Genomic DNA, 17903 nt, shown 5'->3' on the forward strand with positions numbered 1-17903 from the left:
CACAGTGATTGGTGTTTTCTACTGATTTTTTTAAAGATGTATTTTTATTTTATGTGTATGAGTGTCCACATGTGTATATGTGTACCACATGCATGCAGTGCTCACTGAGGCCAGAAGAGGGTATCAGATTCCCTGGAACTGGAGTTGTGGACAGTTGTATGTCTCTGAAAACAAAGCCTAGGTCCTCTGCAAGAGCAGCTAGTGCTCTTAACTGCTGAGCCAGCTCCAAAGCCCCCATGCTTTCTACTGATTTTCAAATTCATAGCATTGTACTTATGTACAGCATCCTGGCAAGGACATGGGCTTCATAAGACTGCTGCTACCCACACAACATAGAACCTCATCTTTCTTATTCTTGGTCTCCATGGTGACATAATCAAGTTTTTGTTAATTATTTTTAAATCCTGGGTTCCTGTAACTATACATGGCAGTATCTTGCCAAGCCAGAAAGGCTCCTTTTTTATCCTTTCTGCACTCTTCGGTGTTTAAATTAACTGTACTTAGGATTGGTTGAGTCAAAGTATGCAATGTTTTAGAGCAAAGTGTATGCCACATAATTCCTTCATTCAGTTTTCTTTTTGTTATAATTTTTCCAAAGAATTAGCAAAGCTATAGGTCAACTAGAGATTTAGGTCTTGATACAAATTATTTAGCAGTAGACAAAGACATCTATGCTTCATTGACTTTTAAATATATATTTTATTTATAATAGATTAAAAATACTATGTCTAGCACCATTGTTGTGGGGGGAGGCATACCACTCAAATTATAATAAATATACATCTTATCTACTTGAGTGAACTAATCTAGAGAAATGACAAGAACTATACCTTCAAAGAATATAAACTTGTAAACACAAACGCAGCAACCAGGGAAAAAGTACAGGAAAGATTTATATATCAGCCTTGAATGCTATTACTTATCCCTATAATGAACACACAACCTAGATTTATAGATTAATTTCTTTCTGGAAAGAGAAGCTTGTGAGAGTCATGATTTTCTAGTTTACCTTACCAGAGTCACATGGCAGAAAACTGATCAGTGGTTACTGTAGCAGTCTGGGCTACAGCTTGTCTAGGAGAGAGAGAGGGGTTGGTTTTGTCCTGCTTGTCAAAGAAGTCGGCCCTTTGCTTCCAGATGCTGATCTGGATGCTCATTGGTAATCCCACCTGTCTTTCCAAGAGTCATGAGAATATCCATCCCTTCAAGTTTGTAGCCCCTTACCCATCATTTGTGAGGCCAAATACTCACAAATAATGTATGCAAATGTGGCTGCATGCAAATGTAGTTGTAGGCAAATATGGCTGAATGCAAATATGGCTGTAGGCAAATGTGGCTATATGCAAATGTGGATGTAGGCAATTGTCTTTTTTTAGTCTGTTGATTCATTGAATGTTTGAACCAAGATGGCAAAGAGACTGAAGACAGTTTTGTGTCTCTCATTTTGTGAGTGAGGGTCGAATATCTGTGTATGTGATGATGTCATCTTAGCAAGTCTTCCTGTGCTGCACGCATTTCAACTTAACATTTGGTTCGGTTGCTTCTGTTTTCATCAACAGCAATCTTGAAGCCTTGGAGTTTCTGTATTGAAGGTGTGGTGCTGTAATAGTTATTCATTTATTGCATAGAACACCCCAAAATGTCAATTGAGAGCTGTAATCACTGGCAGCACAGAGACACTAGACCATCCACTGACTGCACATGAGGAACACAGTCATTGATAAATGCTGCTCCCACCTTCTCCTTATTCCATACAATCTATAATAATTCACTGAAAAAACCCACCATTTTTCTTTCCAGTTTTTCCTGAGTGACTCTGACGAGACAACCCTTCCGACTGCCAATACATCAAATGCAAACTTCTCTGTCCCGGAAAACCAGGCAGCGATTCTCCATGCACGAAAATTGTTTTTCCTCCCGGTAAGAAAATCACACCCAGTGATGCTTTGCTGTTTGCCTGTGATGTCAGCCTAAGCAATGCAAGATCCTCGGTCTCAGATATGACCTCTGCTTAGCCTTTCATGCCAATCATAAGTCCTCAGAAAGCAGATTCTGGGCAAGGAGACCCACATGGGCATGTCCCACCTATACACAAACTACATGATGAACTTGGGAGCTCAAGAGCCCCTGAAGGTCCAGGAAACACCATGACTTAGCAGATCCACCCAATGAAACATTGAGGGAATTTTTGTGGGTATTCATGACCATATATCTCTAACCCCATGGGACAGGATATCTAAGACTGAAAATGAATGGGGACAGTCTGGGGAAGAAGGTCCCACTTTCTACTGGTCATGACATAACTCTTCTTAATAGTAACTATAATACTTATAAAAATTACAGTATTAACAAATTATTTTGTTAAAATATTTTGTTTTAAATATAAAAACACATGAAATCTTTACACTGAAAACCTAAGTTTGTGAATTAATTTTAAAGATTGAACAGTTTACCCACAAAGGTTTTGGTCTAAGTGTTTACATAATAAGAAAGAAAAATAAACTAAAAGTAGAAAATTACAATTCTTAAAATTTTATTTTGTTACAACCACATAATAAAATTAAACTCAGCCTTTAAATAAGATGTTTTAAAAATATTCAGTAACGTACATTCATAGTAAATTGCTAAAAAGTATTACTTAAAACCATCCCAAGAGAGATGAACATAATTTTTAATAATATCTGTAGTAAAATACATAGGGAGCATATAAACACACAGAGTGGGTTGGTAGTATTGGCTCACTGTGGATGCTAGGAACCATTAGACTCTTGATTTTTATGTGTGTTGTTTTGTATACTTCTAGCTTTACCATCATATGCTGCTAGCTGATTAACTTTCATAAGACCGCAATAAACCCCCTTTTAAAAATTACAACTTGTGAAGACTCCAAGTTTTTACAAACAATGACAAAATTGTAATATCCCTATACCAAAACCGTAAATGTTACATAGCTTTGCTTGGCCAGGCTCTGTTCTGAACTCGGGTTGTATGTAGTCCGCACGTGAGTTCTCTGAGGTGGTTAGCATTATTTCCATCACTCCTTTGAGTGGCGAAAGGAAGGTGTAGGACTTCCTTCCTGCTGAAATGAGCTGCTGTGGACTGTGCTACAGTCCAGGAGGCCCAGCTGGATGCCCCACCGTGTTCAGCTCTTGGGGCAGCCTCACAGATCTGAAGAGCAGCTGGGGTCCTGTGTCCCCTGAGCAAGGACCCACTAGGGTGCAAGTCAGTGCCTCATGCACTCTTTTTGTAAGGACCAGTATTTTCATTTTGTTTGCTTTATTTAATTTCCAATCTATTATGCTAAAATACTTTTGAAAAAATACAATGGTGGATTACCAAAACTAAAAAGAGCCAATTAAAAAGAACACACAAACAAACACACACTAAGTGCAAGCCCACATTCTGTTAGATTCTAATTAATTCTATCAAATTACTATCAACCTTCTGATTAAGTCTCCTGGTCCTCACTACAGAGATGTCGGCCCACCCAGGAGCTAACCTGGGAAAGACGGTGCAAAAGCATTGAGTCCTCAGAAGCCACCTAAGGTTGACTTAACTACTTACTGAAGATGTCATCAGGGCTGATTCTGAGAAACCCACCATGAGGAGAGGGAGGCTTCAGTACTTAAGTGTTCACATTTCTTTTATTTCACTTGGCCACTCCAGCCTGAATCGTCTCGTCATTGGCCCTTTGTCTCTTTCTGTTTTCTGTGGTGGGTCAGAGCAGTGGAGAACCAACATGGAGTAGTCTTTGGTGAACAGTTTATGATTACAGAACTCATTATCTCCTAAGATGCTGCCACCCTCAGTGGGGAGTGGCTGCCAGGCATCCACACAAGGAAAACTGTAGCTTCTGCTAGAGTGACCCAGTTGTATCATCCGATTGCAATTGCTGGCTCCTTTGAAAACAGTAATGTGCCAGAGATGCAAGTTCTCCTAAGTAAAGGGTTTGCACTCAGACCTGCACAATGCCTCTACTTAACCGAGTAAAGTGGTTAAAACTCCCTGTAAAGTGGAGTTTTGCTCTGTGGCCACTACAACTTCTTTTTCCAACTTTTCTTCTTCTGTGAGAACATTTAGCCTGAGGGGAATGGCTTAGCATGAGGCATGAGTTCATGAGTGGCGCATCACTATGAAGAAAACCCAACTGGATGCCTTATGAACCAGTCCAAGGCACTGAGCTGAGGTGCTTGCCCTTTCTTCCATGCTCTTTCTGTCCTGGGAATGCCAGAATAGAAATCCAGCTCCTTGTTCTTAAAATCGCCATGATGCAGCAACAGAAAGCATTCAGAAATGGCAGCTGACCCTCTTCGGCAAGTCTGTCTTAGCTGCTGGACTCTGAGCTTTTTCCGTCTGTTCTTTGCTGTGATCTGTAAGAATGGGATCATGACCCTCATTGTAAAATGAAGATGCTGAGATATTGACAGGTACATCACTAGTCAAACGTCACTGGGCTGATAATGAGTGATGGAAACAGGGCTGAGTTCAGAGCTCTCCAACACCTGCATATGATGGACAGAGGGGAGGGGAAGTGGGCAGGCCTACAGCTTCCTGTGGTCTGAGATGCAGTATACTGGCATCCTTATGGTACCTGTCCAGCTCCAAGTGTCCCCATGGCTCACCTTGGTCAAAGTGCTCAACCTAAATCCTGATCAAAAGAGGGTCTACTGTGACATATAAGTTCTCTTTTAATAAAATATCCAGCAGTCTGGTGTTTTTAATGGAGTTATCTCTAGTGACTTAAATCCTTTCATGAATTAACAAGCTGACAAGCCCAAGAAAGATTCTGCCTAATATCATTTCTAAAAATTCCATAAATGTGCACAGTGTCACACTATTTTCATTTTCAAAAGTAAATGGCATTTGTGAATAACACGTCTTCAGTTTTGGTAGTTTGGATTTTTCCCAAAGTGTTCGGCCGATGTAGTTTTTTTTATTATTATTATTTCTTTTTGTTATGCCAGGTTATATCAGAATCTCATGAAAAACACACGCAGGCATGAACCATCAGGTCAGAGGGTGGAGAAGTGTGCCTGCCTCCTCAGGCAGCTTTCATGTTCACCAAACCTGTTCGATTTAACTGGTCAAGGTTTCTTAGTGATTCTAAATGCTCGTCCTGTTTTCCTGTCCCAGTACTTCATCTACAGCTGCATTCTGGGCTTGATCTCCTGCTCTGTTTTCCTGAGAGTGAACTACGAGTTAAAAATGCTGATCATGATGGTAGCATTAGTGGGCTACAACACCATTCTTCTCCACACCCATGCCCACGTCCTGGATGCATACAGCCAGGTCCTGTTTCAGAGGTGAGTGGACCCACTCTGTCTGTTTTTCCTTAGCTCCCTCATGGCAATGTTGATCCTATGATCGTATGTTCAGTGAAAATTATCAAAGCTGCCGCTGACAATAATCACAGTGAGTTTCTTTGAAATGATGGTTCAGGGATATGAGGTGTGTTTTCATTATTCATAACATAGAATACGTATTGAGAAATTCGTGTAGAGAATCTGGCAGAGTTTAGAGAGAGGGTTTGTATATGAAACCTCCCCACCCTACCCCTCTCAGGTCTCCCTGTGTTGCCCAGGCTGGACTTGAGCTCCTGAAATAAAAATAATGCTCCCACTTCAGCCATTTCAGTGGCTAGCACAGCATGACAGATATGGAGCACCATGCCCATCTTAATACAAACTGTGTGGTAGCAGCATTCTGGCCTGAGCAGTTCTCTGCTGCAGAATTGTCCAATATATGGTGGAGGGTTTATAGTGGCATTTCAGCATCCCCCCATCCCTCCACATACCAGTCACAGTCTTTCCAGAGGAGCCAACAGCAACCAAACATGTGCCCAGAAATCACCAGAGCTCCCCGGGAGAGAGATTTGAAGGCAAAATGTCATTCGGTTCAGAAGAAAAAGTACTAAAGGGAAAAAGTAGTGACTTTCACAAGTCATGGTGTGAAGATTCTTTGTGGAGTTTTCCTAAATACCACTGCGTAAAGGGAAAAGGTCAAACTTAGAAACTTTTGCACTGTGAAAAATCGGACTTCCAAGACAAATAGAATCCTGTTGACTTTCCCAGCCTCAGGACAAGATGCAGAAAAGCATCCCATCCGAAGGATCTTATCACAGTTATCACACAAAAGCATCTGTTGGTTGACAGTCACGTTTGGGCAGTTTTCTGTTATCAGATTACTTCCAGAAGCTTCTAAAGAATATTTGATCTGTACTTGAAAGAGAATATTTTAATTATCATATTATCCATTTCACATCTCAATGGCAAGATGTTTCCTGTCAAGTGTTGGTTTTTATACATGTCGGGAATTTTCTGTGAATTCTTTGCCTTTTCCTTTATATCACTCCTCTATTTTTGTTCTTTTTTTATTTAGATTTTTTGTTAGGTTGGGGGTTTTTTTTTTTTTAGTGCTGGAGGGTCTAAACCAGAGCCTTGTACATTCCAAGCAAGTATTCTATCACTGAGCTGTAGCTCCAGCCCTTTCTACCCTTCCCAGTTTTTAATGTAAAGGGTTGTCAAATATGAACTAGAAATGTTGTCCCAGAAAGATGGTTTGTGCTGATAATATGTGGCCACTTCTCCGGGTGCACAAGATGGCCACCTCACAACATTTCTTATCAACACGAACACTTTCAGAAACATGACAGCAACAGTTCTCGTCACCTAATTTAATTTTCACCATCCTCCATGCTGTGAAACCTGATCATCTGTAATCAAGCTGAGGGCATGAAGTTGCAGAAATACATAACTGTATTAAGGGAATGTTATTATTCCTTAGCCAAGATGAGATGAAACCAGAAGTTAATTCTCCTATAAATTCTTAAAATCCCCAGCCAAGCATGCTTTATTATCTCTCTACTAAATCCAGCGAGCCTTCATCACTTTCCTAAATAAATGTTGCATTGCTGATTTTTGCATACCACTGATGGACCTATTAAATTTCCCTTTATTAAATTTAAAGTGCTGAGATATGTTACACATTTGAAGCAAAAGGAGAAATCAGATTATAAAGCTTTGGATGGGGATGTTATTGTTCCTGGGAATAAGCCCATGAAGAGACACAATCTCAAAGAGGCCCCAGCAGCAGCAAAGCGGTTGCTAGGTACTTGTTGGGTATCTTTGCTTTGTCCAAAACCTTGCACTCTTGCTTGGGAATTCCAATGACCTCACATCTACAGTGATTACTGGTGGAAGCCAGCATCCTCTGCAGGGGCTGCATCTGCCACAGTTCAGAATCTCCTCCAGAGGGTTCTACCCTTCTCCAACAGAGACCTGTAGAACCTGGGGACTCTTTCACCCCCAAAATCATTCCCCTGTTGAAGGAGGAGTGTTATCAACAGGGACAGAAGAGCACACCGCCTCCAGCAAGTCTCCTCTAACACCGGCCAAAGGGAACCCCAAATGTCAGGCCCTAAGCGTGGCTTAGCATCACCTCAGCATCTCTAATTCACGTAGACATCTTCCTGTGCTTCTAAAGCTTGGTCTGGGTGATAAAGACTTCTCCACACTTTGCCTATTCTATTGATGCTGATGTAAAAGTCTGATGTGTTTGCGAGCCTACTGTCTAGTCCTGGTGCCTGGAGAGTGAGTGTCTTCAAATCCCAGAACCTGAAGTGCCTTTCCAGGAGGTAACTGGCTTAGAGATGACCAGGGAGCATAGGCATTCTGCTGGAGCCAGTGTGCTGCCAAAGTCCATCTGGTCATGTCCCTTGCCTTGCCTATTTTAGGGATTGTGTCCTCATCCCCACCTCATTCCAGATTTCCTTGCCCATATTGGCTTGATATCAAATCTTGGCTGTCATAAATCAGCATCCTTCCTCCCCAAGGTGGCTTCTGGGCTTGCACTTCACTGTTCTTGAATGTTCTCAGGGGGCCTGCCTCCCAGTTCTAGCTCTCTCTCCTGAGGTATGCCAAGTATCTTCTGTCTTGTTCCTATCCTGGAAATAAATAAAGATTGACCATTTCTATCCTCAACAAATTGAACATGACCTGTTTGATTTGTTGGTGATCTCTCTCTCTCTCTCTCTCTCTCTCTCTCTCTCTCTCTCTCTCTCTCTCTCTCTGTGTTTCTGTATGTTTCTGTGTCTGTCTTTCTGTCTCTTTGTCTCTGTCTCTCTGTCACACACACACATACACACAGAGAGAGAGAGAGAGAGAGAGAGAGAGAGAGAGAGAGAGAGAGAGAGAGAGATACACACAGTCTTGAGGAGTTTAATTCTCTCAAATCTAGTAAAACAAACCCAGGAGTACTGTTGTGCCTACAACTGTGCCTGGCATCTTCTTGGTTCTGAATAAATAACACAGTAAATAAATATAATCAGGATGTGTTCCAAGCAATATAAAGGCCCCAAACACTGGCAATAATGAAATCTTCCCCTCAGCTACTTCCTGCTTCTGCAGCTCCTTTGAGGCCAGGTCATTCAAAAGAAAGGTTGAAGAAAGGCCATCTCTGTTCAAAGACAGTGTCAACGAATGGATGCAGTTTGCACAGTGAGGCTGACCAGCATGGGTCATCATGGCCTGGTAAGGGGCCTTTTCTAAGCCAAACTTGACATTGATCGTGATAATACAGTATAAAGAGGAGGTCTGTACAAGGCTGTACAGATGGACGGTATTTTCCCCCTCTTCTGAGTTCTCTTTTTCCAAGAGGGCCATCTAAGGAAGGAATCCACACTAGAAATTATCCATTGAATAATTCATAAGATGACATCAAAGGTGTCATTACCAATTCATGAATGTGGTGAGATTTTCAGGAGGAAAATAAAACTGCATGGGGTGAGCGTGCTATTGACAGTCCATCCATGGCAGGTCAGCAGCATCCCAGCACCAATGACGTGTGCCTCTTTTGTGTCACTTCATGGGAAGGATCCATTTGGAAGGTGTAGAATGAGTTGTTCCCACAGTTCTGAGTTTATTCCACAGCCCTACATATTGTCTGTGAGACCATGACCACACCAGTTCCTAGACAAGAACGAAGGGCACTTTCTCCCACAGTTCTTGGCCAATGCTGTTGGGCCACTGGGTGTTCTTGAAGATGATGTTGAGGGCACTGATAGCTGATGGAAATGCTTTTGCCTCATGACTTCTCGTGATGCAGACTGACTGCAGAATCTCCAAAGTGCTGTCGGATTTTTTTTTTAATGAACATCTTCTCTTGAAGAATTGACAAGTCTCCAGAGACAGGAATTATCATTTCATGGACAGTAGCCATTAGGTGACCACACTGGAAGGCCAGACATGTGCCATTATTTCTGGAGAGGCATGGACGGTGAGGAGTTCCAACATAGGAGCCAAGAAGGAGTCTGTAGACTAAGCCACTGTGACAGAACTGTAGTGGAGTAAAACAAGTGCTTTTGGGTGGCCCAGCACATGAGTGCATAAGCAGCATACACACCTGGAGCTTAGCATCTTCTGGAAGTTTGGACTGCTCTCTAGACATGGCTATGTAGGTTCACCTTCCCAACCTCAGCATCAGCTCCCTCTCCAGGATCCCAGTGGAGAGGCCAAACGAGCAAGCATCACTGAGAAGCAGTAGCCATTATATGACCCCACTTGGAAGGCCAGACATGTGTCTTTATTCTGTTGAGGCGTGGAGGGTCAGTTATCTCTGCTTTCCTCATCTTTTCTGCATCTCTTGAAAGCTTCAATGTCTACAAGTTGACAAACTGTGGTATATTTTGTTCACCTTGGGGTCATGGGGATGCTGAACTAGTTGAAAGTCTCAAGAAAGAATTGCAGAATTTATCGTGCAGAAGAAGAGCAGGGAGACCCGCACATCTGCCCCTCTGTAGATAGTGGTGGGTGTTCAAAACACCTGCAGTCTATTTAAGGTCTCCTTTCTTTTCATTAGAATGTATTCTAATTTTTACATTCTCCCATAATATGTCCAAGTTAATTTTGCAATTGTTTTAAATTACTTTGAAATATCCTATCTGTTTCCTCACCTTGCCTGTTTCTCTACCATCTTCCAAGGGTAAGGAATGCATGCTTTGCTCTCTGATTCTGTCCAGCAGAGGAACGTAGGGAGGAAATGCCAGCTGTCCAAATTAGGTCACACTTTCCTCTGTAGGATGAAGCCATTTTCTCCACCTGAAGCAAAGCATATCTTGATTTTGTCTCATCTGGAAGAACATTCTGTTTTGAAACTCTTTTTTTTGGGGGGGGGGTTAAGGATAGGGAACCAACCCTGTTTCCACAGACTGCAGAATATAATTCTGATGATCCACTCTTCAGATTGGGTGCTCAATCTGCACAGCCCCATGGTATCAGATCCCACCACACACACACACACACACACACACACACACACACACACACACACACACACACACACACACACACACACACCTGCTTTCCACTCAGTGTCTCTCTCCCCTGTGCAGAGAACCCAAAACTGCACAGGTCAGGGTGCATCATTATCTCTAGAGCTGAGGACTGCCACCGCCTCTCCAGCCTTATTTGTATCCCTTCTGACCTGTAGTTGCCTCCAGGGCACTCTCCAAGCATCTATTACTATCATGGTCCAGTTAGAAGTGGTATAATATTGTGCCACTGTGAAAAGGCACCAAGTCTTAAGCCACCTATCCCTGGAAAACATCAGGACTGTTACCGGGCACCATTTATAGGGTATACAGTGGCCCTAGCCAGACTGTTGTCATCATGCCTCATACTAGCCATTGGCACACCTTTGTGGAGTCACTGGGTGGCTCCTGGTGGGAAGGATACTCCAAAGAGGGCAGTCATGGTCATATGTAGCTAGTACCGCACCTCACAGAGAGAGCTGGCAGGGCACTGTGAAGAACTGGCACAAAGGTGCTCTAACAGGGCACAGGGCTGCCTTAACATGAGCCCGGCACGTCTTCTGAGCTGCTTGTTTGATATTTGGCCCTGGGTGATGTTGGCTTCTGACCCTGTCACTTGCTTCGTGGCCTGTGCTGAGTATGGGGCCGTGAGCAGATTCACCCTCACGACGTCGTCTGTGCAAAGCTTTTACCTTTTGTCTAATTAGGCATTAAAGCTTCCTGCCGAGTTGAGAGTCTCTTGTTGCCAAAGCCAGGTAGGTATGTCCTGATGCAGTGGTGTAGTAAAGAGAGAGCCAATAAACTAAATGCCAAACAGTAAGTCAACTGAGAGCCAGGAGTGCTGTGTGGGTAGGTGAGTGCTATGTGGGCAGAGGTGTTATCTCTTTGCTGGTGCTGCTTGTGTGTGTGTGTGTGTGTGTGTGTGTGTGTGTGTGTGTGTGTGTGTGTGTGTGTGTGTCTATGTCTCTGTGTGTGTGTGTAAGCATGTGTGTGTCTCTCTGTGTGTATATACATGCATGTGTGAGTATATCTACATGTGTATACATGCATGTGTGTATGATATATGTATACATGCAAGTGTGTGTATGTGTGTGTGTACATATGTGGGTGTGTGTCGTCTGTGTCTGTGTGTGTTGCTGGACAGAAATGTAGGACCTTGCAGTTACTAAGCTCTCTACCACTGAGCTACACCCTTAGCCCACTGGCCTCTTCTTTGTGAGTTGTAGGCTCCAGATCAGAAGAACCCTGGGGGTTATCCAGACCTTAGTAACCTGAGAATATGTTATCATAGCTAGTCTGTAGTTCACAGCACAGCAGGAACTGAGTTCCTTGGGGGTATTTAAAAAATAGATGTGTCATCTAAGAAATAGATCAAGTTTTTAAAAATGATTTTTTTATTTTTATGTGTATGAGTAGTTTTTCTACATGTTTGTGTGTGTGTGTGTGTGTGTGTGTGTGTGTGTGTGTGTGTGTGTGTGTGTGTGTGTGTGATGTGCGTGCCTGGTGCCCATGAAGGCCAGAAGAATGTGTCAGGCAGATCCTCTGGAATTGGAGTTACAGACAGTTGTGAGCTGCTGTGTGGGTGCCAGGAACTGTGCCCGGGTCCTCTGAAAGAGCAGTACATGCTCTCAGCTGCTGAGCCAGCTCTCTAGTCCCCAAACTATGAAGTTTTTAGAGGTGATGATGTTGAGTAGTTTTTAGTGACTGTACTTGACCCAGGCTGCTAAAGTGCCAAACACACAAAGACCACAGAGACCAACCTGAGATGGTGGCTCTGAGTTTGTGTCTCACCGAAATGAAAATTAAAGACAGGGACTCCTGTGGGAACTGCAACGTGGAAGCAAGCTTTATTAAAGTAGAATGGCAGAAAAATGAGAAATGAAGGAGAAGCGAAAGGAACTTCCCAGAGTGGAAGGGTTTCTGAGAAAGGAAAAGCCATTGAACTACTTTGTGTGGGGTTACAGGGCCATGGATAGAACCTGGACAAAGGCTAATGTGAGCTCTGTTAAGGCTGCTTAGTTTACTGGGCATCATGGGAAAGGAGGGCCCAATACCCCCTAGCTTGTAATCCCTAGACCACCAGGGAAATGATCATGCACTTGTTCACCAGTTAGGGGTGATCGGAGCCCCTGTCTCTCCATCTCTGATTTGTGTTTTGTTTGTGGTCGACCTTGACTGTCAGCTAGCTGCTAGTCCCTTGGCCAGCATCGCTGCCAACCAGCCTCACAGGTGTCTAAAGTGGCGGTCAATTGTACTAATCTCTCTCTGTTCTTGTACATACTTGATTAACTCAAAGCTGTATCATGTCAGAGAGTTAAGTTAACGCAGCCACCCAGAGATAGCCACAGTCTTTCTTGGTTCCCTCATTTTTAGATCCTTGTCTGTGGTATGGCTGCATATCCAGAAGCTTCTAGCTCAAACCAGCTTTACAATTTGGTCTGTTACAATCAGTTGCGTTAGAAGCAAGACTATAAAGACAGTAGTGTCTTACGTATGTCACTCAAGGGTTTCGGGTGGAGGTGGATAACAAGCTTGTGGTCACAGCCCCAAAGCTGTGTCCCTCCCCTTATCCATCTCGTTCTCTTCTCTCACACCTAGCAATAAGCTCCCTTATTCAGCTTCCAGATCCTGTCATGTTAACCCTTCATCTTCCCTTTAACCCCAGCCTCTGTTTTCACTGCAAGATCTGGGAGACCTTCAGCAAGGGCCCTTTTCCCCCAACATCTAGGGAGCATCTTCTGCATTCATGAGATCACGCTTGTGTCCATATTCCCAGGTTACTTTTTCTCCCCAGAATAATGAAAATGCCCTGTGTACCTCATGAGAACAGTTTGCCTACAGGATAGAGACTGGTGCACTGACTGATTCCTCCATCTCGCTCACCCCATTCATCAGGGTGTCTTTCATTTGGATTCCTGAATCCTGAGGGTTGGGATGGTTACACATTAGCTGCTTCAGGCAGAGGGCCAGCCAGCTGCACATTAGTGTGTGACTACAGGCATGTGTGGGGCCCAAGTCCCCAGAGTCCAACCTCTGCATAGAGAGAGAGCATACATCACCGTCCTGCTAGAAATCACTGTCAGAAACGTTTACAGTTACACTGGCTGCATCTCCTGGCTTCGAAACTCAGTGATGTTGCCATCTGACACCCCACCACCCAACCAAAAGAGATAAAAAAGGCTTAATCATGATGGTGTGTGTGAGAGGGGGGAGGAAGGAGAGAGAGAGAGAGAGAGAGAGAGAGAGAGAGAGAGAGAGAGAGAGAGAGAGAGAGAGATTGAGATTTGTGGAACAGAGCAAAACAATGAGTTGAAAGAGTAAGAATTATCATTTTATATACATGTCTAAACCCATTCAGTGATTCAAATTATGACACTCCCCCTTCAAAAAAAGATAAAAGATACATTGACATTTTAATTCCCAGGACTTTACAGTGTGAGCTTATGAGAAAATAAGATAGTTGAAGATAAAATTAAATTAAGGTGAGATTAAATAAGAGGAAGGTCGGCCTTTTGCCTAGAATGACTGCAGTCCTCTAAGACTTTGACTTTGTGAAGAGACAGAGACACTTGAGGTTGTCCAGTGATGGTGAAGTTGGACCCTGTGTGATACACACTGAAGCAAGCCAAAGAGCATCGAAGGTGGCCAGCAAGCCCTTCGAAGCTGGAAAGAGACAAGGAAGCTCTGGGTTTCAGAGGAGACTGGCTCTAAACTCAGCTTGGCCTCAGACTCCCAGCCTCCCAAAAACTATGAAACAAAACATTTCTATGGTTTGGAGCTACTTGGTGACAGTAGGAAGCAGATACAGTGATCAGAACAGTGGGCTAGACTCAGGAATGTATCCAGGACTTTGTCGATGCCCTTCCTGCCCACCCCGTCCACATGCTCTTGAACAGTAGAGTAACCCAAGAGTGGATCTTCATGCGTGAATCCAGCTTTCAGATTTCAAGGGGCCCAGCATCATTTGTCTGCAAATGTCTTCTGGTGAGGAGAGGCAGCCAGCAGTTGACAGTTCATTCTGCTTTCTTGGTAAAGGATATTTTTGAGAGAACATTTTGAGAAAATGCAGTCCTTCCTGATGGAGAGGGAGTTTCACAACAGAAAGTGGCGTCCACTTCCTGGCACCCAGTGTCCTGCGGGCTCTCTGTGTCATACTTTTTATAAGATTCACTGAGGTCTATGATTTGTAATCTCCAGGACTAATGAGGAAGACTTTCCTTTGCTGCTTTCCCAAGAGCCCACCACCAGTCCACTGCTGTCTTAAGTCATCTGGACGAACTGAAAGACAGGTGGAACTCTGGTGTCAACTCCTTCCCCTGACACCTCACTCACGAGGCATTAGCATGAGGCATCCCCAGAATGGCATGCCAATGGCTGGCTTATGTGCACTTTCTACACGTTAAACGGAAACCTAGCCAGGCTCTGAATTCATAGGAAGATCCTGCCTGACCCCTTCCTTGTCCCTTAACTGGAAATCGAAAGGGAATTGAGTCCATTTTGTGTCACTGACAAAGCTACCACTAAACTCTGACCTACCTGCTTAGCTTTCTACTCTTCCTTTGGTGCTGAAGGAGTGGTAGCTGGAAGTGGGGAACTGTCATTTCTGTCTCTGTCGCCTGGCTTGCAAAGCTGGGTAACACGAGCGTGCAAAGCCCAGCCTGTACCTTCCAGTGTGAAGCTGTGCTATGCCACTCTTACTAACCAGCCATCATGGTGTCTGTGTGGTTAATGTGGAGGAAAAGAAAAATGAGTTTAAAATTCCCTGATGTCAACGTTGTTATTAGCTATCTGCTTTCCCCAACCATTTAAACGGTGTCATTAGACACATTTGCCTGAGGCCAAGAAGGACTCCAGGTCGTAAAATCAGCTCCAGCGAAATAGGAAAGCTGCCCTGCGCCCTCCTCTTAATTCTTGGAGAAATAGGGACCTCCTCATGGCAAATGAGCTCAGTGTCTTAACAGCCACAGCAGGTGTGATCCAGAGGGAAGAGCACAAATGCACATACTGTCCTTCTGGAGAGTTCTGAGATGCCCAGAGCTTCAACCTCCAGGAATGAGTGCTTCTTGCAGAAATCTGCTCTCCCTTCCTTTTCTCACGTAGCATTCTGCCTGTGAAATTTGCTGGCTTCCCTTTCCTCCAGTTTTCTACACATCTCCTTCTATTGTCACAGTGCACTTACTGCTGAAATCACCAGCGCCGTTTACAAAGAGCGCTGTGGGTCAGTCTGTGTCCAGGTGTATGACTGATGTATCCAGAATGGCCCATGAGGTTGGCATTTGTATCCCCTCTGATAGATAAGGACGATATTCACAAGGGCTGCTCCAAAGTCCCCCAGCTCACAGTTCTAGTCCTGGCTCCCTTTCTTCAGAGCCCATCCAGCTACATCAAATCTTGTTAGTATCTCACTTGCCCCTGAACCGTCAATGGCAAAACTGGAAACTCACAAGGCAAGTGAAGAAAGCGATTGCCTGTCACCACGTTGTGCATGTGACAGTGTCTGCGCAAATTACCCATTATGTTTCAGGTCTTCCTTATACTTGAATGTGGGAAAGCTGCTTGCTAGAAAATGCAGAACACTGCCAAGAACTGCAATAGATGTCCCCTTGCGTTAACGCAGATGTGCTGGGAGTCACTGCCTTGACTGCTGTAGTGAGCAGGGAAGGCCCAGCCCAGCTAACCACAAATTGCCAGTGTTCACCTGGATTTGAGGGCAGATTGGCAATGAATAGGATTCCTATCTCTGTGATGCAGAATTACACAAACTTATTAAGAATATGCATCAGCTAGAATGTTATATGAAACTGCACCTGTCAGTCGCAAGCCGGAGGGCCCTGAAGAAACTAATTTCCTTATTTCATTTTTATACCTCACACAGTCAACAATTTCCAGCACACTCTCTCATTCTGAGAGCAATAATGGAAACATTAAAGAAAACATGTATCCAATTATCAATCTCAATCCCACAAGCATTAACAGAGTAGATTAGTATTCTTCAAGTCCCTCCTGCAGTATCTGTTACAGCTCAGTGCAAAGTAAAAAGTCTGTATTAATTTGCACATATTTTCCTTTACTGTGTCCTCAATATTGTGGACTTCAATTTTTTGTTGTTTTTATGCAAATTGGGTTTTGTGATATATTTGAAATGTGTATTTGGCTGGGACGGAATCTGGAAATGCAGTGGGGGCTCTGGAGTTTGTCAGTACTGGGATTCTAAGTCTTGTGTGCATGTTGTGTCATTGTGTTGTGATCTGTCTGTCCATCTGTCTGTCCGCCTGTTGGTTTGTTCTTTTCAATAGACCAGGCATTTGGAAAGACCTGAAGACCATGGGCTCCGTGTCCCTCTCTATATTCTTCATCACACTGCTCGTTCTGGGTAGACAGGTAAGATGTTCTTTCTGTCATCCCCTGAGGTGCAGATCTGTGCTGGGGCCATGTCTGTGTTCAAAAGAAAATGATTGAGAAGCAGGACATCTAATCACTTAAGAGAAAAGGCATCCAAGGTGTGGGCCAGATACGAATGAAATGGTGGTTTTTCCGAAAGGGGTAAACCGGGGATATGAACCAATTAATTTTCTGTTAAATCTCAAACTACAAATGTGTCATAGTTTGCAAACAGCTGGAACTATGGGGAATTACCCATGCATGGGTCTGCCACAGTGAACGGCACACTTCTTCCGAGAGTTGGTATGGTACCTTTGCTTCATTTTCAGCCATTCCTCAAAACATGGTTCTCCGCTAAAAATTGTATTTTGTGGTGCAAATGAAACTATTGCTCATTCTTAGGGCTCTGCCTGCTCCTTGTCTCCCAGGAGAGGCTGTGAATACTGGAGTTTAAGGATTACCATGCTGATGCCTGTGCACAAAGTCAGCCATTAGTGACTGTAAGACATCAGAAGCCAGGCAGCTCTGTCCCCAATGTCTGTTTTAAAGCCTATGATATTGGTACTGTGAAGCCAAATGGATAATTTGGATTAAAAGCCACTGAACCTTAGCATGGGTGCATTACTAAAAAAGCACATGAACTCTGTGGCAAATACCTATAGACTTAATGACTTTCTGTCTGTCTTCCAGTCTCCCTGCTACGTAGCTACTAACAATTGTACAGTTGGACAGAGTCTGTTTCATTGGCTAGCATGCCGCATCTGGAACTGTCCTCTAACACCTAAGCAGTATGAGCTGCATGTTTCCTGGGAGCTAGCAGTGTGGCAGCCCCCCTGGGCTCAGCTAGTCAGGCCCCCCAAAACCCCGTGTGAGCCTTTTTCTGCCACCTCAGCCTCTCGGTGTCTGAATTTCTCCATTCTGCATTCTCTGGCTTGCCCTCGTGACACCCTGTCTGCTTTGGGGGTTCATTCCTTCCCTGCTTCTTCTGTGACTTGATCATCTGTCTGTTGCTTGTTTCTCACTACTGACCAGCTTGCTGCCTTCATTCATGGAGCAGCCATACCCCTATGCTTCCCAGGTTACCCAATAAATTACAGAGAAAAGAACCGAGCTTCCTTATGCCACAACCCCAGGCAGTCATTCTTTAGGAAATAGCGACCCCTCTGTGAATTACCTGCTTCTCCATGTCATGCCATTGACGCTACGTCTAAAGTCT

The 17903-nt window shown here is 43.8% G+C and overlaps 1 protein-coding gene across 2 annotated transcripts in view; it reads left to right on the forward strand.

Annotated features, from left to right (window-relative positions):
- Adcy2 (adenylate cyclase 2) overlaps window positions 1-17903 on the forward strand; it is a 382099-nt gene that overhangs the window by 328027 nt on the left and 36169 nt on the right. The window contains exons 17-19 of one of the 2 annotated variants that reach the window (XM_052742939.1): window positions 1801-1920; window positions 5134-5303; window positions 16603-16687. In XM_052742939.1, the coding sequence (XP_052598899.1) occupies window positions 1801-1920; window positions 5134-5303; window positions 16603-16687 (375 nt within the window). The remainder of the gene's footprint in view (window positions 1-1800; window positions 1921-5133; window positions 5304-16602; window positions 16688-17903) is intronic. The other variant, XM_052742940.1, reaches the window with a different exon arrangement.

Source organism: Peromyscus californicus, unplaced genomic scaffold, assembly GCF_007827085.1.
Source record: "Peromyscus californicus insignis strain IS unplaced genomic scaffold, ASM782708v3 Scaffold_18__1_contigs__length_77618521, whole genome shotgun sequence".
In the NCBI taxonomy this organism is placed as follows: Eukaryota; Metazoa; Chordata; class Mammalia; order Rodentia; family Cricetidae; genus Peromyscus; species Peromyscus californicus.